Raw genomic sequence first — 19,918 nt, 5'->3', positions numbered from 1 at the left:
TCAATTTTGTCGCAATATCGCAAAGTGCAAAATTCGCTAAGAATTTTTATCAATATAACGAAAATAAGAAAACTTCAATACTTCCATCAATAAAGTGGAAAGTCACTCGAAGTCAATATTTTTATTTATTGTGCGCTCACTTTACTCTTTTCAGCTTCACACTTGTCATCGTATTTAATAATATTTCTTGCTTTTCATATACTTTCATCTGTTTTCCATCAAGCGAATATTCTGCGAAGGTTCTCAAATCATCATAAAACCTGCGAGTTATTCAACAAAAGCGCCAACGCAATAATAGAGTGAAACGGCCGGAACATTTTTTTCGCAGCTGCTCATAACTTTATTCCGTTATCGGAATTCCGCGCGCATTGAAAACGCAATCGCAGGAAAAAGTGAGGGGCTGAAAAGGAAATAAAAACACACCTTCAATTCGGCGGAGTCGGCAGTCAGCGGACGCACGTGGCGAAACTTTCCAGAGGCAGTATCAATTCGATTTCACTTGAGAAATTCCACACAAAAACTCATCCGAAAAATAAATAAAATGCCAAATATTTCAGCCTAAAAGTAAATACATGGCTTTGAATTTATTCACAAGAGGGCACATTGAATGAACACAGCCGAGGAACGTGCAGTTGATATACGAATTTTTGTATTTACTAAACAAATTTTCTTCCTAATTTCTGTGGTTTCGATCGGAATCAAATTATGTAAATATATATATATATATATATTTCCTAAATTTTGTCAATACTTTAATTTTAAATATGCATTGCAAGTACGAAGTGTCTGAATTATTATATTATAAATGCGAAAGTAACCTATTTCGGATTAAATTTAAATTTAATTTTGGAGAAAAACTTTATCTACTTTATGTTGCCTAAATAAAGTGAAACAGGGTAAAATATGATTAAAAGATCACATCATTGTTGTGATTTTATTACTAAATAGCTTTTGCCCGCGATTTCGATCCGGTAGAGTTTAATAAAATTGTAATTCGTTTTTACTCTTTTGTTCTGGACATAGTATGTGTCCATTCTATCAATAAGATTCGCAGTTTTATTTTAAAATAATTAATACAAAGAATTTCTAATAATGGCCTTCAGCGCGCCATCTCGGATTCAACTATTTAACTATAACTATGTTTGAATCTCAATGCCAACTTTTATCCTGTAGAAAAAGGCAGTCTTTAGGGTTTTCCCGGCAATTATTCAAATTTTTTCGTCGTAAAAACCACCCTTGGACTTTAATAAAACATTTTATACAAGAATTGGCCAAATTGGTATAGGCGTTGTTGTGTTATGCGCTTACCAATAGATTTTGCGATTCATTTATATATAATAGATTGAAAGGTTAGTAATTCTACCTAAAATTATAACTGAATATGTGTTTTTTTTGGTATATTTGTGACTTATCCTGAAAAATGTTGATAAACTTTGGTATAGAGATATTTGTTACCAAGGAAAAGAATTATTGCAAAATAAGAAATAAAAAATGAAATTGAGATTCAATCATATTTATATAACACATCGGGATGGTACTAAACTGCATTATTATCATTTCTTTCTCTTTTTCTTTAAATAAAAATTTAGACCGCACATAATAGGTCTATGAAACAAACGTTGGTAAAAATCCCAAATCCCTACTAATATTATAAATGCGAATGTCCTGATGTTTATCAGATCATCATGAAAATTTGTACACATATTCTTAGTGGTCCCCGAAAGGTTATAGGCTACTTTTTATTTAATGAAAAAAAATTATTTTTTAAATAAAATAAAGAAATTGGTTAGGCAATAATACCTCTGCATCTGATTATTTGACTACTTTAACGCCATCTAGCATTCCAGCAATGAAGCTCAAACCTAAGTACTATAGTACCATAACACTATATTATCACACTGTATTACCGACAGCTACGTCAACATCAAATCCAATTGACTACACTATGGAGACTGTACACTATTCTTCCATAGACTATACTTTCAGTCATTTTAAACTTCCCGCCATTCTACTTCATTGTTACTTCTTCTGTGACTACAGACGCGTACAGAAGCAACTTCATTGATTTCTAATATTTATTTGATGGTTTCAACGCAAGCGAAGCCGCGAGATAAAGCTAGTAAACTATAAAACAAATAAGATTAATACATTACAATACATGTCTGCTAACATGATCAAACAGTTCCAATGCGCAAACTCGATATGCATCCAAAATACGAATCAAACAAAACGATAAACCTCGATTTGTGAACGCATTAATCAATAAACGTCTCAGACTGCGCGAAATCGAGGAGTTGTTTTCCCACCAGCCGTGGGGAAATGAATGAGAATCTATGTTCGTGCATTCGATTCCCGGACTACTTCGGCTTTTATTATGATCTATCGGCTGCGAGTATGAGCAACGACCTGTTTACAACCGCTACACGAACTCAAGCGCCAAGTCGAGTTCAAGCTGGGGCGCTGCTGCCGCGTTAATAGTGAATTAATGTTCGGTACACATGGAAAACCACCCAGCAAAGGGTAGAAACAAGTGCCAAACAGTGTAACACCAATGATTTAGTTCAAACGTCAAGCGAACATATATCAAATCATTTTTGAAATCACAATTTCTTGCTACATGTTCAAAAAAAGTTGCAATATATAAAAAAAAATGTATGTAAATTCACGCTTCAATCCTACGTTCAATTGCAATTCGCTTATCAAGTATGCAATCATGTAACATTCAGTACGGCATTGTGTATTCTTTGGATGCACAACAACAAAACAACATCGACCATTTACGATTGCAAACATTGATTGCAAACATACCTCCCACATTTTCCAATTGGCAGTAATAGAGAGAATATTTTAGCAGTTGTCTAAAAGTTTAATCCTTATCCACATCGTCCTAATGAGTTATTACTTTTTTCCGCGTGACTCAGGATTATAGAGAGTATAATTTTGACGTGTGACGAGCAAAAAACAGTGGCCAAAACGTGAGGACGGAAAACACGAAAAGTACGAAAAGCAAAAAGAAAACAGACGAGCGGCTTATCGGACTGATGAGAAAATCTGCCCATGTTGCATTCCCCACACCACATCCACCTTACACGTACAACTAGATAAAAATGAAATGGACTTAGATAGAGCTGCGACGGAAATGCGCGCACTCAGCCAACACCTAAATTCCGATATTAGACGTTTTCTTCGTGTGGTTTGAGTTTGGTTAAAGCACCAACGCAACGAAAGTTACTTGCGGCACGACCACAGCAACGTTTCGACGTGTGCTTACACGCCGAAAACGAATACGTTTTTATTGCTCGTGTTGCCGCTCATGCTGTTAAAGCAAAAGCAGAAGACGAAAAAAGTGGGTCAAGCCCTACTCCCTTGGTCGAGGAACAATTTCAAGCGAGGGTCGTAAATACAATAAATTTTATTTTTAAACGCAGTATGCGAAAAAAATGTAATAATAACTCAATTTACCACGCGCACATATTAAGAGCTTTTTTTAATTTAATATTTACCTCATTTATTTTTAGCACATAGTGGAAAGAATAATGAGTCATCAAATCATGAACAAGCGTTTTAGACATTAATCAATCGATGAAAAAACCACCACCAGTCACGTACTTCACCTACTTTCACCCCTGTAAACTACCCGCACACGCTGACACACGTTCAAGTGGCACTCAAAATATTGGGCGATAATTTTAACGATATCGTTGTAAAACGCCAGCGATAAAACACCACCGCCGCCAGAATGAGATATTTCAACAAAAACAATGTTTTACAACCTGCAACTAGACATATCTTGTCCTTGAAAGACAACCAAGCCGACGTAAAACAAATATTCGCTTCTTTTTCCAAAGTAAATTTTTACACCCTCGTAAATACGTTTAGTGTCACGAGTAGTCAACAAGAAAAAAAATTAAATGATGACTCATGTGCATGCAAATGCTGGAAGAAACAACAACGTCGCCGTAAATTCGATGCTAAGCCCCTGAGAAATTATGTGCGAAAATGCGTACAAGCGCAATAAAATATCCAAGGCTGTAAAAAGCAGCTATAAATGGATAAAGTAATGATTAGTTGACTGATTGCACGAGAGAAATTCAATCGACAAGCTTTTAACATTTTTTTCCTCTTGTTATCATCCGTTTGCCGATTAAATTGCAGCAAAGGGAATTGAATTCATTTCGTAGACAGAGAATGATTCATCGACGCATATAATTCAGCTGCTACTCATCTGAGATGTGGAATACAGGACCGAATTTACGCATAAAATTTAAAGCTAATTTAAACTAAATTAACATAACTCGACTTAAGAATATTTATTCAGTATTATTCAACAGAATAAAACAGATATATTTTTAGGTAAAATGAATGCGTTGAGCCCGTCCTAACCATTAGCAATTCCTGATTTTCACTAAATTCCCATTCACCGCAAACCAACAGTACAAGCATTCGTAAATAATTCAATTCTGTTTGACTTAACAACGCACAGAGAGAATTGCTTGACGTCACCAATCAATATCCCAAAGTACTAAATTATAAACACTGGATTAGCACACGTTATGCTTAAAAATTTACTACCTTACATTCGGGTAAAGTTAAAAGTCCCTTAAATGGTGAAGGCGCCGGGCAAAGATTAATTGCCCAGAGCGCGAACGCTGGCTGCTCCACCAAGTCAACAACAAAAAAGTTTTTATTGTCACCGTCGCGCACTAGCATGCACACAAAGATGCTGCTCCTGCATCATGCCCACGACTCGTAATCGTAAATCATGAAAGGACTTTGGCGGCCATTTCAGACGGATGTGACCGGCAGGACTAACCAGCGAGATCGTCGGTTGTAACTCTTGCCAACAAGAGAGCGGAGACGTTTTGTCATTTTAAAACTCAGCTTGCTTCGTTAGCAACAGTAAAACTGGAAAAGTTAACCGAAAGTTAAGCCAAAAACGATTTTTTTTAATTAACAAAATCGCAATGCGTAAAAAAACACATCTGCCAGAGCTTTGAATCTACTAATAAAAGTTGTATTATTTTGATCATGAGTAATTAACTAATGGAAAAATATTATACGAATCTTTCTTCAAATTTAATGAAAACAATTTTCATGATGTATACACATCTGTGATGTATCAAACAAAGTCTGGGTAATTACAGCATTTATTACTCAAGAACGGATGGATAGATTTTGATGATCAATGATTTGATGGATTCGGCTCCGCCTAGAGTAGCAGAATATTAATACTTAAATTGCTATAGGCTCAATTAATTTGTAGCTAAATAATTAAATCCAAGCGATAAGAGTATATTTAGTGTATAGTGGCTAAACGGGCACCTTACTAACGTGATTGATAGATTTCAACTGTATTTTAAATCATCGAAAATTGCTCGCACACTACTACAAAATGTAAGGCTCCGCCACAAGCAGCAGCTGCGTTTCATACGGTCTTGTGCTGCTCCGTAGGCAAATGCGCAGGCGCAAGCTCTGACCTGTAGATAATGCTCGTATATAATGGATATTACTCACGACTTGTTTTGTAGGTGAAAGCAGCAAAAATGATTTATTAGCATTTCTCATTTCTTTAAACTAATATTGTCTTTCACAAGCAAATAAACATTAATTACATCCCTACTAATATTATAAATGCGTATGTCCTGATGTTTGTTACACTTTCCCACAAAAACTACTTAACCGATCATCATGAAAATTTGTACACATATTCTTAGTGGTCCCCGAATGGTTATAGGCTACTTTTTATTTAATAAAAAATATTTTTAAATAAAATAAAGAAATTGTTTAGCCAATAATACCTCTGCATCTGGCTATTTTACTACTTTAACGCCATCTAGCATTCCAGCAATGAAGCTTAAACCTAAGTACTATAGTACCATCACACTGTATTACCGACAGCTACGTCAACATCAAATCCAATTGACTACACTATGGAGACTGTACACTATACTTCCATAGACTATACTTTCAGCCATTTTAAACTTCCCGCCATTCTACTTCATTGTTACTTCTTCCATGACTACAGACGCGTACGGAAGCAACTTCATTATTTTAGATATTCGCGAGCGAAGCCGCGGGTTAAAGCTAGTTCTTACTAAAACTATGTAGACGAAGTCGCGGGCAAAAGTTAGTATAATCTAAAATTCGGTTGATTGAAACAGCAAAAATACCCTATTTACTTCTTCATTGTCCAACGTATCGATACAGCAAAATTCATTAAAATCGGAACAGGAGTGTTGTCATGAAAAGAAAACAAATAGATATTTTCCATTTATGACATCAATATGGATGGTATTTTCAAGGGCGTTCAATTTACTATTAACAAGAAATATTACTGTCTTTAGCTGAAGTTTTCCGTGACACATCCACTCCTACAACGCTTAACTTTTAATCATGATCGGTGCAAATACTCCAGGCTGCACTATAGCCAATGCAATTCCACCCAACTCATCTCAACCGATCAATTGATATCCGCCTGACAACCACCTGTTCTTGACAGTTTTTGTTCACAGCACAAATCATTCCTGGTTTTGTTTTATAAATTCACAATGCCAAGCCAGTTCGGCCAAAGTATAATCCGAAAGCTTTCCTGTTTATTATTTTTAAACAAATTATGAAATTTTCCAACGGACTATAAACTCAAAATGTTCATTTTGTTGTGATTTCCTGTGGAAACGAGAAAATACGTTTTAGACGACAATTTCATCATAAAACGAAATGAAGACAATCCGAGCGACAATTCAACTTTGCTAAATCTCATCATATCCGAATATAAATAACGTTTATGGGGCATTCCAGATTTGTTTCTTCATTAATACGCAAGCATAGTCATAAAATTGAGTCGTATAAAACTCCACATTGTTTGTTAAATATTTTCCCAACTGCAGCAAAGAGTAATATTAAATTTTCGTAGGGAAACAATAAAAATCAGTAGAGAGAACTTTTCCGCCACATTTACTACGATGTAAAGTTATTATAAATCGCAATATTTCTCGGCCAGTGCTCGAATATATAAAAAAACATTTCAGGATAAGCAAAATTTTTACAAACTTGCCATTTCTGGAGTGTAGCATCAACTTTCAAGTTTAATGCAGCAACAAATCAAATTTGTTTCAGCGAACTTTATTACTGCAGCGCAATTTTAACATGAAATTAATTTATAATGTTGATGGCCATTAATTTCAGACTCTTCTATAACATTATATAACCTAATGAGCCATTTCAAGCGCACGGGCATTTTCCATATTCCGCTAGATTTCCGGAAATGCCGGCATTTCGTATGCACACAACGCCCTCGATAATAATAGAACGTACTTCATCGACTGCACAAAGCAAAATAACGTCCATTGATATTATAATAACGGGAATTATATGCTTCGCAGCTTAATGATAATAAAATGTCAAAGAATTAAAGTTCACTACGATATGGACAACCACTAATTAACCTCTCAATATTATACGAGTATAAACATATACTTATTTACCTCTTAATTTTATATTTAATATTTCAATATTATTTTTGTAGCAGATAAAGCTGATGAAAAACTGCATCGTCGCACGACTGTCCGCATGGGCATCCGCGTGGTGCAGAAAGCATTCGCACCACCATCCCCATACGGATACAACCCAGGCACAACCAACGACACAGCTGCTGGACAAAAAGACCGCAGCAGTAAACATAAGATCGCGCTCTTCGGCTGCAAGAGTGCACCACTAGACAGTACGAAACTTTTCAGCCAACCGCCCACAATGCAGGCGTCAAAGTCCAAAAGCGTCGAGGGTGGCCTACAGATCAAAAACAAGTCGACAAATCTGGATGCTACCACAACCACAACTCCGACTGCACCAGCAGCAGCATCACAAACGGATAAAATCGAGAGCAGCGACAAGGAAAACGAAGATAACAATCAGCATGAAAATTCAAATACTACAACCACCATTGGTACTACGAATATTGATAATGGAGGCGGAAAGTCACCTTGTAAGGTCACATTTCAACCGCCTGCTGAAGACAATAAGGATGGACTCAAACCAAGTGATCGCAAAAATGTATTGTTATTAAACCATTAACAAAATTTGTTTTTTTTATACTATGTTTGTTTATAATTTAGGGTAATATTCAAGATGATCGAAGGGAGAGTACTGCTGTGCAGCTAAGGGATATTCCGCACCGCACGCAGTCGTCGAAAAGTATTTCTTACTGAGCGATGGTCGTGTGGAGTTGGAAGCTTCGCTAGACAAAGCTGTTTACCATCATGGGGAGGAGATCCAAGTGACTGTGCATGTGCACAATAATAGCAACAAGACTATCAGACGAATCAAGGTAAATTAAATTGTGTATTGAGTATTTTCCGGCCTCAAGTCCAAGCTGGTTGCAAAATGCAAATCCATACTAATATTATAAAATACCAAAGTAACTCACGTTTCTGCCTTCGCTTCTCCCCTAAACCAATTCTGATGAATTTAGGTATATAAGTAGATTACATCCTGAAGGAGGCGATAAGCTACTTTACGTCACGGAAAAAGACTGAAATGGGGGTAAAATGAGGAGTCGGGATTTATAGGGAGTAAATCATTTATAGATATATAAGGAGGACTCAGATGTCGCTGACTAGGACGAATATGTGCAACAGTTAACAAGATACATGCAAAATACTTCATATTATAAACGCAAAAGTGAAATTGTTTGTTTGTTACGCTTTTATGCGGAAACTATTCAACCGATCTTAATGAAATTTTGAACACATATTTTCAAGGGTATTACCAATAATAATACCTATATATCTAAGATGATCAAGAAATAAAAAAAAACAATTAACGAGTAACAAAGTCGCGGTCAACCGCTAATTTCTAAAAATCAAACAAAAACACCAGTTTCGGTCAAAAATATTACGAAAACTACAATTCTTTGAAAACATATAAAAATATTTATCTAATTTCTGACGTTTGTTTAACACCCCTGTAAAAGGACTGTGTAAAGAATGAAATTAGATTGACATTCGCAGCTCGCGTGTCTCAAGGACAATCTAACAAAATTTAAATTACTACATCTGATCCGAGTCCCTCCCCAGCTCGAGAAATTCAATTACTCTCGAGTGTTGAATAAATAAAATATTGGATATTCAAGGATGAAACCAAAGAGTACGCCAGGCCAGTAAGAGCGGCAGAAACGTTCCGAGAAAGAAAATTTCAAATATGTTGATGTTAATTTTATGCAACGCTTGACTGCAAAACGCGCGTTTAATAAAGTCGAAATTTAAACACAATTTAATCGTGCAAGTGTGTTAATGAGTACATTTTACCGCGAATTCGGGTCAAGGATTAATTTCGGCATACTCACTCACTCAAAGCGCCCACTTGGGCGAAGAGTACTTCAAGTTTACAACATAATTGGAGCAGGAGTCATGAGATAGACGTAATTGAATGTTTTCGTCGAGTACAAACAACGCAAATTGTTTCAAATTTTAATTTTGCTCAAAAATTATTTTCAACTTTCAACATTGGAACTTCAAGGCAACTTATTCTGAATTTGATCACCGAATATTTTAGTATTCATGGCGACATCTTCATCAAAACTCCCCGCAATGCATTTCAATGTCTTCGTATTGTTTTCTAGTAGGAATAACGTTAGTAATCTTGGATCTTTTCCAAACGATCTTCTTCAAACGCTTCCTCCTGTTTTTTTTACTGGAGAATTCTGAGATAGGAATTCAACACTTGCCAAATGTTCTTTTATAAGATCAGGATGATATAAAATTAATATAAAAACACTGCGGATCTTGTATTTGGTAGATGCCAAGTATGGACAAACAAAAACAAACAGTTTGGAAGATTCAAAGCCAATTCAAAGGTGCAGAACTTAAAAGAAATGAAAGGAATTTACAAGACATTATTCTGAATTTGTACCTTAGCTGTTCAGATGTATGAAATGTTTGAAAAGTTGATATTTTATGAAGAATTTTCTCGTTGAAATCGGCACGTGCCGTAATGCGCCGCATGTTCTTGAAGGTTCAAGGATAATCGCATTCGTTTGTTCACAGCGTTCTTTTCCAGGGACGTAAAATTTATTTAATAAAATAATTATAAATCTTCCACGTATTCTATACATGATTCTCATGACTATGACGTAAGAGGTTTTAAGAAGCGGGGTAATATTAAAATTCTATCTATATAGAACAAAGTCGTGTTAGTTACAACATTTATAACTCAAGAACAGCTGGATAGATTTTTATGATTTATGATTTTCTAGATTCTTCTCCGCCCTGAATAGGAGAATAACTATTAAAATATCAAATATTATGACTTGCAGAGTGTTAAATAATGGATGAAACTTTTCAAATTATTAGTTAAATGATTAATTTCGATACGAAAAAAAAGTGATTAGCATTTATTTCTTCGAAATAAAATTGCAAATCTTATTGATGATCGACAAATACTAGTTTTACGAACCAAGAAATTAAAAATTAAAAATTAATTAAACTTTTACTAACAAATAAAGAACCAAGTTGCGGGCATGAGCTAGTATAAAATACATGTCATATTTAGTGGTCAATAGCATTAAAAAATGTTCCAAAATTAATGATCAATTGATCTGGGTACAAAAAAATTCTCCACAACACTTGTCGCATCCTCCTAAACGACGATATAAAAGCCCCTAAATAAGCAATCATGAAGTCATTCCAAGGCATGCCGACACCAATAAAACACACCCGGACGGTCCTAATTTACGACCGGCACCCTCATCAACCCTGACTACTTTCTACTATCCCTTTGGCCCTAGTCTATTTTGGTACAAAAAAAAAAATTAACGACCATTCCGTCTGCTGCAGGTCTTCGTAGTACAACACGTGGATGTATGCATGTTCTCCAATGGAAAATTCAAAAACGTGGTCGCTATGATCAACGCCAAAGAGGACTGCCCTGTGCCTTTGGGCAAACACGTCACCAGGTCCTACAACTTGCTGCCTATTAAATCCTCCACTAAAAACTGGATCGCCCTTGAGGATTCCTACACCAAGACTGGGATAAGTCTAGCGTCAACTGTGACTTCATGTGGCAACCACCCAGATGAACGCAACGTCTTCGCCATTTACGTCTCTTACTATGTCAAGGTTAAACTGATCATGAGTGTGATGGGTGGCAATGTCTCTTTGAAACTTCCCTTCAGCCTCATGCATACTTGTAATGACTACGATCCATGCGGTACGCTAACCCGCAGCATTGAACCTCCTCATCTATCAGCTAATGAAACAAAAACTGCATCCGGAATTGAAAGTAATACAGAAATGGATCCCAAGGTGTGTGACGAGGTGAAACCGGAAAAAGACGGGACGTGAGATCAGGTCGTGGTTGAGATCAACAAAGTAGACGTTGATTGTGGTGCGGCCCCTGTAAATCAGAATGACGGTGTTGTCTCACGCCAGCCTAGAAAACAATCGATCACTGTCGATAGTCATCAATCGAAAGTAAACTATGATGAAATCGTCACGGTAAAACGCGCTGATGAATCCGAAAGTGCGGATACTTCACCTATGGTCGACCCGCGTCCTGCACCACAATTCAAGGGTGATAAAGACGTCAAACAAAGCAAAGCACATAAGGGTAAAGAACGAGGTTTCAGCATACCGCGATCTTGGTGTTGCCTACGCAGTCGGCGCACATCCTAACGACCTAATCGAAAAATCAAACTCTAATTTGTAAATAAACGAGAAATGTACAGGGTCGTCGAGTATTACTGAGTTTCTAATCACAATCGAATGTTATAATCAAGTCTAATCAATGTGAATGAATAAAAGGAAAAATATCAATTATACTGTTAGCGAATCCAGCAGTCAATTCAACGCCTGTGCACCTAGGCAACCCATATTACAGCAAACAATTGATGGATCTCACTATTAGTCTCTCAACCTAAAAGAACAAAAATATGTGTATACTCACTAAAATGTCTAAAATTAGCACACGTGTAGAACGCAACCCGTATTTTCTATAACAAATTATATAAAAACTAACGTAACCGCAAATCTGTACCTCTCACTTGGACCAACCTAAAAAATAATAACGAAACAAGCTCGTAATGAAATCATTCCTAACCCCAAATCCCCAAAAATACTACTTGAAATTGAATTATATTGAATGTTGTGAACGGAAAATGTATATAATTGTAATTCGCGCACCTCGCACGAAATTAGCCAAAATCTGCACCACACATCGATGTGTAACCAGTTATGAATCGTCACAGTGCGAAGAATGTGCCGCCATTTTAATTCAATAGTAACTGATGCAGCATGGCAGCGGATTTTCCCAGCACTAAGGCGTTCGACTTATATTTGTAATATTTTTATATTAAAACTGTCTGAAAGTTTATTTATGTGGTCATATGAACGCATTCCTTGTACAGAGACTCGTATTTTCGTGTTTTATACAAAAATATATTATAATCAACAAAGATATACCTTATTACTGTGTTATGTTGAATATTTGAATTGTTTTGTACATACCGTGATACCCGCACTCAGCATAACCTCGCACGACATCGGCGGTGATTTTATCGGAGTCTTCCTGCACGTCCAGTTTTATCAAGATATACTTGAACACACCAGATGGATCGATGTCGACCTCGGGGATCTTGCTCGACATCCTTTTTATTAACTGCAAGCTACGTAATGACATTAATCTAAATAAAGAGGGAAAATTCATTGATTAGTAATAACCAGCACCATAATTAGTCATAGCCACTTGGTATTATTTAAACTTCACGATATCCGAAAGTCGAGTTCGTATATAACCGTCACACTTCGGCATTTTAGTCTTTTAGATATAACCATACAATAGTCAAACAGAAATAAACATAAAAATAGTGTGAATTAATAGTTAATTATTCTGAGAAGTGTGGGAATTTTATAATTATGTTAGTGAAAAGTGCTCCTTTAGTATGGAATCAATTGAAAGGCATTATCTGCGTGAATAAACCGGCCGATATGACAGTAACGCATCTTCGCGGTGCGATTTTAACGAAAATTAGCCAAGGTAAGGCGTGAAAGTACTTACATAGCTTGTTATTAACGATTTACTGGGAAAATGCCACACAACTTCTTTTGCGCAGTGCTGGATGCTGAATGTAGAAATCGGTATAAATAAAATCCAAATATCTTGCCAGACCGATGCAAAAAATGTGTTGACAATTTACTTAGGCAACCATATATACACTTGTTATTTCACGAGATTTGTTTTCTCTTTGAATTTCTGGTTGCCGAACTTATAATACTACAGTCCAAAAGTTTTAAACTTCTTTTAAACTTAACTATTTCCTTAAATATTTTAATTAGAATTAAACGAATTGGAAGTACGCCCACCAATGGATTATGTCTCAATCGATAGAAACGCGTCGGATGGGAAATATGACGTTGTTGTTAAAGAAAATTTAGCGGATCATCCACTAGTTGTGGGTCCCAGATACCTTCAGGAGGATATTCCATGTAGTTGGTCGAATTATTTAGGTAGTAGATCATCTGGAGTGTTGCGTAAGTTATTATTGCAACAGTGTATTTAATAGCAACACAGTTTTTGTTGATTTGTTTAGTATTGGGCATAAGAACAGGCACAAAGATGGCAAAACATATCCGGGAGAACCATCCTACTCGTGCCTACAGAGTTAAAGGAATTTTAGGTCAAGCTACTGATGATTTTTTCAAAACTGGTAAAGTCGTGGAGCGGTCCACATTTAGACACGTTAAATTAATTTACCTGGAACGTTTACTTTACAATATGCAGGCATCACACCAGAGAAAGATGTTTGAGTAAGTATAATTTAAATAATTGATTATTTATGTGTAGGATTGTTAGGAATTTGTGATTTTTAAATGTTTGAGAGCTTGTTACATAATTTCAAAATTACCATTAAGTTGTTTAATGGCAAACTTAGTTCAGGCGATGCCCTCAAGGCGAAATGTGTCTAACTCGATATTTAATTCAATATTACGGATAAATAAAATAAAGTAAAATATTATAGAAAACATGTTATGCAACTTTTTCTTTCGAGTTGAACATGTTAAGCCCGTTAGGCAATCTCAGAACATGTAGCACATGCGGAGACTTATACAGAGACTTGTACTTGTATATGACAACCACTCAAACAATTAAAAACCTAATAAAGTGAGAAATTTCATTGAAAATGCATTAACTTTAGAATAATTCATAATCCTTTAAATTCACAAATCTTACCCAGTTGAGAATGCGTCCAACAACATTAAAAGAGTGCCGCATCACTGTGCACTGTATTTATTTAAATATAATATATTATTATATTTTATTTTTGTAGAATGTGTGGAGTTGATATGCAATCACAAGCTGCCTATGAATTAGCTGCCCAAGGTTTGCTAAGACCAAAAGATTCAAAAATTCCAGTGATTTATGGTATTAACTGCGTCGATTTTAGTCCACCCGAGTTTACAATAGGTAAGAATATTTATTGTCGGTTTTTTAGGGTTTAATTTTATTATCTTTACAAATAAGTTTTCACGATTTAACAATAAATCATTCCATTTCTAGAAATTCAGTGCGTGAACGAGTATGAAAAATACTTAGCGGCGTTAATTCATGAAATTGGCATTAAACTTCACTCAACGGCCCATTGCACAGGCATAAAGTGTGTGCGGCACAGTCACTTCACATTGGAGCATGCTTTATTAAGAAAACAGTGGGATCTGCAAAATATCATCACAAATATGGAGTCTTGTTCACGAATAATCAACGACAACGAGAGTATTTTACGACAAAAGAGTGTCACATTGCAAGGGTAAAAGTTCCAACCATATTTGATCAAATTAGTTTACTTATATTTGTTTATTTAAATGCTTTTGTATTTCTTGATAACAATGTCTACAAACAGTCAATTTGTTTTGTTTTTAATTCCACATATTCACAACAACACACACTTGAAACATGTTGTGCCATCAAACAAGTACAGTATAACGTCTTTTCGCCAAAGTATCGAAATCACAATCTCGGCTGTCTCTTTTCCACCTCTTTGCCGCAATCGTAAACTTCAATTAAAGCAGTCACAAAAATGTGTAAATTTTATTATTGAAAATAACAAGTGGACGGTACGCAAAGTAGCCACCTTGCGCACGTAATTTCGTTGCCAGCGCGATTTTGGCACTGTGATTTTGGACAAATTTTACGTCATCATTTCGTGAGCTGTTTGTGGGAATGATCGTGGAATGTACTCTACATTTACACACAGTACGAGTAAATATAAATGGTAAATTTGTAAAAGTACTTTTGACACATGCATTAAATAACTGGTGTAACAATAATTCTTTGTACTTAATGTTACAAATAAGTACAGATTGAGCCAATTGATAAAATTTTGCATTCAACTGTAACGCATAGCTAACATAGTTAAAACTTTTTCTATAATCGTAACGCGTCATAATAAATATTTTGCTTATGTACTCAGTTTGATAGTATGGTGAACATACTACACCTAAGATGAATAGAAAAATGGCACCCGACTTTTATAATTAATTGCAGCATTCGATTCAATAAATTGATTTTAGGCCAATCGTCTCCGCTAATCGTGTGTTTCACTTGAATAATTGAGAACAGTGTCGGTTTTACACTGATAAGACGTCCAAGCGCTTGCTGCGTTATAAAAAATTTCCCTAAATTTACATCAAATATTATTTTCCAATAAATCGCTTAGCTATATATATTAAAATATAAAATCTGAGCGCTTGTAAAAGATTTGTTTTAAGTTGAAACTGTAACACCGAGACAGAACAACAGCAAAAATGTTTCGTCGTTTGCTTCCCATATATATATATATTTCGTTTCCCAGGCTGGTGGTTGTTGGATTTAACGAAGAAAGCGTTTGTAGTGAAGATTGCAAAATGTGACTAGCTAATAGTATCTTCCTTTTATTCTTGTCTTCAATTAAAAGGCATCATATGTTATCTCCTCTTGCTCCACGACACAACAACTTGGAAATTGTCCAATCTAAACAATTGGTAAAGTTTTATGAGTTCTATTGAAATTGCACTACGGGAAAATTACTTACTCCATTTCGTGAAATGCCTTTGTACCATCTTCCTCCACCTTCTTCGTCTTTATCGATAATTACGACCATTTCTCCTCGTTCGAAAGAAATCGTTGGCGACGCGTATGTCTGCGCCGCTTCGGCCTTAATTTGCCGATACGGATACTCTAATTTCGCATCGGCTTCCAATCTAAGTAAATGAATATTATATAAATCAACGAAACATGCAAAATATTTGAGCTTACCTTTCAAAGTTTTCTTTTAAACTAACTAATTGATAATTTCGCACCATGTCCTCCAAACTATTAAAGAATCTCGACACAGACAGATAATACTTGTTCTCAGTAGTGCTGCTGCATATCCTCATATGTTTAACGCCATTCTCAGTTCTATGAATAACCACAGTAAATTTACATGATTTTAAATGTTTACTTCTGTTTCTTACTTGAGACTAAGTGCATAAACATCCGAATCCTTTTGCAAACGTATGCGTACCAAATACGTGCCGGGTTTACGATTCTCCAATAAACTAACCGCTTGTGCGCGATCTTTCTCGCCCGCGAACCACAGTTTGCTTTGCAATGTCAGCGCTTCCTGCGAGGGTGCTGGCGCTAACGACCTCACCGGTGCACCGCAGCGCCCCGACGAACCAATACACTCTTTATGCACAGAGATACTACATACGCGGCATTTGTATCCCTGGTAGATTTGTCCTTTCAGATATTTCGAACATTTGTAGCAAGTCATGGGCATTTTGTAAGTGTGCATCTCAAACTGATGATTTGTCATTGATAATGCAATAGGGTGGATATTTTCACTAAAAATTAATAAATATAGGTTATCACAATTACATTAAAGTGAACAACGTACATTGCGTCTTTAATAGCTCTGATTAACATGTTCTTGATGTCTCCTGATTTGACACTCATCGAGTACACCAGTTGTTTGTCATTCTTCACCATGTGCCATTGGAAGGACCAACGCACACCCTGCTGTAGCAATGCGCGATTATTCGCCTCGTCGACGGTGAACTCGGAGAGATCAAGCATCGTGCGATAGAGATACTGCTGGCCTCGCTGCTTTGTGAGAATCATATACTTGTCAAAGATAAAAACGTAGCGCTGCTTGGGCTGCTTAGGTTCGCCGTGCAATTTCACGCGGACTTCACCATCGCGTCTTAACCGCCCGCACCGCTCAATCGGGAACTGTGTACCCTGGTCCCAGACCATATTACGCGAGATCTCCTGCAGTACATTCATTTGTTCCTTGTCGCGCGCCATTTCATTAATGTAGCGTGAAACGTCCACCATTGTTTCACGTGCCCTCTTTAATTCAGTATATTCTTCGTGATTCTAAAAAATTATACTATATTAATACAAACCACATTTTAATAAATGTATAACTTACTGGATCGGTTTCCTTGACGAGATTCTCCAATAGCAGGTGATATTTGAGAATTCTCTGCATTGGTACTTGTAATAAATCGCGCAGTTTGAACTTGCCTTGATTGGCTTCCTGGTCGGCTTTCTCAATAGCCTGACAAATCGTTTCGTTGCGATCGCATAGATCCTGCAGGCAAGTTGTGGCATCCGCCAGATTCGAACAGAAATCACCGTAGATCAAAAACCGTTCTTTGAAATTCATTATTATGTGGCTCAACTTCAGCGATTTACTACGACCCAGTCGATCTAGCTCACATTTTAAATCTTTATTCACCGTATAAATGTCCTACAAATATTTAATAAATATAAATAGAAGAAATAAAATTAAGTTAGTCAAATAATAATCTACTTACAAGAATCCTATAAAATATTTTGGCATGATCCCTGGGCTCCAAAATATATGTCAACTTTTCTATATAACAATGTTTGATCTTTCTTAGCACGTCCACGTAGTTACTTTCCGTGTAGATTAATTCTTTAATCACGTAATCGCGTTTCTCCAAAGCAAGCTTGTCGCTCTGAATAAATAACAATCATAATTAGATACTTATTTCAACAGAACTTGTAGATATACATAAAAAGTGCATAAAAATAAAAACTACTCACGAGTGTGCGCATACCACATAAACCTTGATAAATTTCATCATTGCGATGAACATTTTCATTGCATTCGAGCTGCTCTTCACTTATTTCAGGCGCGGTATTACTACTACACAATAAAAACAAGCAAACAAATAAATAAAATGACAAGAAGAAAAATAAACCCAACACAGCAACAGAAAATTAATTTAAATCAGATCTAGATCAGCTATCGCCAGCTATCATTCATACACAGAGGGTAAACGCAACACTTTCCGGATTGTTGTACGTTAATACCTCGTTTTGATTCGTTGAGAACGTCACGTAGCAGAGATCATCGTAGACCTCCTCTTCGTGATCGCTCGGATGCGGGCAGGGAATCGTGAATTGGAGCCAGCTTGGCTCGTTCACATTGCCATTCGTTACACTCCAGGAAGAAGGAAATTTTTTTATAAATATTTGACCACACTTGAGTATTGCTTTCATCTAATAAGTAATTAGCATGGTTCATGTATACTTACACAGACTTCAAACTTTGATACACTTCATCATCCTCGTCACTGCGCTCCAATTGAGCAGTGAATCCTTCGATATTATGCTGTTGTGCTTTTGGGCATCTTGATAATGCAGAGAGTGTGATCAGGACTTGATGAAAGTTCATAAAGTGAAATAACATTTGATGCTCAAACAGTTCACTTTCCTTCAGACCAAAATTAACTCTGCATGTTTTCAAGAACAATTCAGTATTCCTTGAGCATAAAAACTGCAACAGAACGTTTATTATTATTACATTTTCAATCATTTTTATAACTTATATAGCAAAATTATAATCCAACCAATCTTTAAATATACCAAGGTTCAATTTAATTTTAAATATTCTCCTAAAAACAATTTATTATAATGTTTATGTATAAATTAAAACATTTGACATAAAAATGTGTTGCATTGAATTTTTAAACATGTAAATGTAAATGTGATTAAACAAGCTTCACGAATTGAATAATTATCGTAACATTTTCGGGTAATTAACTAACAAAATATGCAAATGCTGTCGATCTACCCTAGTATTCGAGTCGTAGTTTGGGTTGCATACCTTTAAGGATGATTATAAATAAAACATGCGTAGTGCAATGATAACAATTCATACATAAACGCAGCGAAACACCGTTAATTCTTCAAGTTTTGTATTAAATTACGCACATACTAATCCATTCATTCTTTGAATGAATGCACATGTCATCATTTTTTATTATTAAGAATATCATTATGTATGTAAGATGTATCTATTATAACGCGGTTAATATAAAGAATAACGGTCTACAACGCCCAAATGTACCTGTGCAAGTTGTGGCTTTTGATTGATATCCTTGACATCAATGCACCCCGGATCAATCTTGTTGAGCAAGTTGCACAGCAACACACCATCTCGCAGCGTGGTGGCTAGATCTGAAAGGGTGGCTGTCTCCAGGTTCGCCCTGTGGTCTGGCCGGAGCATGTTGAATCTGGTTAACCAACTGGCGCATTCTCGCCACAGATCATCGTTGCCTATGAATGCGGCTGCCATCGCTGCTAATCACTTGGGTATTTCTTGCTGATGTTACTAAATCATCACAAGTACTGTTGAGCCGTCCCGACTATCACTTGTTCCGCACAATAAACAAAAGCATGACGATGCTATTCACTTTATCGCCAGTGTTCCACCGTCGTGGAAACACAGTTTTTCGATAGAATTTGATTACGCGTTCCCGGAAACGATATTCGCTGATAAGCCGCTGTTAATAAGGTAATTTTCGCTCCGAGCCCGCGTTTCCAAGTGGTTCCGCCTGATACTAATGATATCAAATGATATGAATGCGTTTGA

The 19,918-nt window shown here is 36.2% G+C and overlaps 4 protein-coding genes across 9 annotated transcripts in view; 2 read left to right on the top strand and 2 right to left on the bottom strand.

Moving 5' to 3' along the window:
- The window catches only part of LOC135801511 (phosrestin-2-like), a 47,572-nt gene extending 35,116 nt beyond the window's left edge, over window positions 1-12,456 (top strand). The window contains exons 7-9 of one of the 3 annotated variants that reach the window (XR_010550380.1): window positions 7,529-8,049; window positions 8,112-8,323; window positions 10,830-10,969. Coding sequence is in view for 1 of the 3 variants with exons in the window: in XM_065315031.1 (XP_065171103.1) it covers window positions 7,526-7,720; window positions 8,154-8,323; window positions 10,830-11,336 (872 nt within the window). In the remaining 2 variants the exon portion in view is untranslated. Of the gene's footprint in view, window positions 1-7,525; window positions 8,050-8,111; window positions 8,324-10,829 lie in introns of all 3 variants that reach the window. The other 2 variants (XR_010550379.1, XM_065315031.1) reach the window with 2 other exon arrangements.
- The window catches only part of LOC135801513 (14 kDa phosphohistidine phosphatase-like), a 21,857-nt gene extending 8,648 nt beyond the window's left edge, over window positions 1-13,209 (bottom strand). Inside the window, exons 1-2 of one of the 2 annotated variants that reach the window (XM_065315035.1) lie at window positions 13,048-13,209; window positions 12,498-12,655 (exon numbers count right to left, since the gene is read on the bottom strand). In XM_065315035.1, the coding sequence (XP_065171107.1) occupies window positions 12,498-12,636 (139 nt within the window). In that variant the 5' untranslated portion in view covers window positions 12,637-12,655; window positions 13,048-13,209. Of the gene's footprint in view, window positions 1-12,497; window positions 12,674-13,047 lie in introns of both variants that reach the window. The other variant, XM_065315034.1, reaches the window with a different exon arrangement.
- Window positions 12,780-14,891, top strand: LOC135801512 (pseudouridylate synthase TRUB2, mitochondrial). Its single transcript, XM_065315032.1, has 5 exons — window positions 12,780-13,026; window positions 13,326-13,520; window positions 13,580-13,796; window positions 14,318-14,454; window positions 14,548-14,891. The coding sequence occupies exons 1-5, from the start codon at window positions 12,906-12,908 to the stop codon at window positions 14,796-14,798; spliced, it is 921 nt and encodes a 306-aa protein (XP_065171104.1). The 5' UTR covers window positions 12,780-12,905; the 3' UTR covers window positions 14,799-14,891.
- Window positions 14,823-19,918, bottom strand: Vav (Vav guanine nucleotide exchange factor). 3 transcript variants are annotated; one of them, XM_065315028.1, is made up of 10 exons: window positions 19,394-19,918; window positions 18,579-18,820; window positions 18,355-18,484; window positions 17,832-17,996; window positions 17,444-17,764; window positions 16,907-17,388; window positions 16,482-16,853; window positions 16,282-16,425; window positions 16,058-16,226; window positions 14,823-15,996 (listed from the first exon to the last, which is right to left on the bottom strand). In XM_065315028.1, the coding sequence occupies exons 1-10, from the start codon at window positions 19,619-19,621 to the stop codon at window positions 15,934-15,936; spliced, it is 2,316 nt and encodes a 771-aa protein (XP_065171100.1). In that variant the 5' UTR covers window positions 19,622-19,918; the 3' UTR covers window positions 14,823-15,933. The 3 variants fall into 3 exon arrangements, with proteins under 3 accessions (XP_065171100.1, XP_065171102.1, XP_065171101.1); XM_065315030.1 differs by lacking the exon at window positions 18,355-18,484 and adding an exon at window positions 18,085-18,184; XM_065315029.1 differs by lacking the exon at window positions 18,355-18,484 and adding an exon at window positions 18,085-18,187 and having other exon boundaries at window positions 19,394-19,917.

Source organism: Atheta coriaria, unplaced genomic scaffold, assembly GCF_025399875.1.
Source record: "Atheta coriaria isolate IRGN ID8LTWV9N9 unplaced genomic scaffold, Caltech_Dcor_3.1 hic_scaffold_10_pilon, whole genome shotgun sequence".
In the NCBI taxonomy this organism is placed as follows: Eukaryota; Metazoa; Arthropoda; class Insecta; order Coleoptera; family Staphylinidae; genus Dalotia; species Dalotia coriaria.
This window is presented reverse-complemented; position numbering and strand designations above follow the sequence as displayed.

Coding starts and splice junctions, on each gene's coding strand:
- LOC135801512 (XM_065315032.1), top strand. CDS start 12,906: ATGTTAGTGAAAAGTGCTCCTTTAGTATGGAATCAATTGAAAGGCATT. Junction 13,027..13,325: donor TTTAACGAAAATTAGCCAAG/GTAAGGCGTGAA, acceptor TATTTTAATTAG/AATTAAACGAATTGGAAGTA. Junction 13,797..14,317: donor CACCAGAGAAAGATGTTTGA/GTAAGTATAATT, acceptor TTATTTTTGTAG/AATGTGTGGAGTTGATATGC.
- Vav (XM_065315028.1), bottom strand. CDS start 19,621: ATGGCAGCCGCATTCATAGGCAACGATGATCTGTGGCGAGAATGCGCC. Junction 16,227..16,281: donor TTAAAAGAAAACTTTGAAAG/GTAAGCTCAAAT, acceptor TCATTTACTTAG/ATTGGAAGCCGATGCGAAAT. Junction 15,997..16,057: donor AAGGCATTTCACGAAATGGA/GTAAGTAATTTT, acceptor CCAATTGTTTAG/ATTGGACAATTTCCAAGTTG.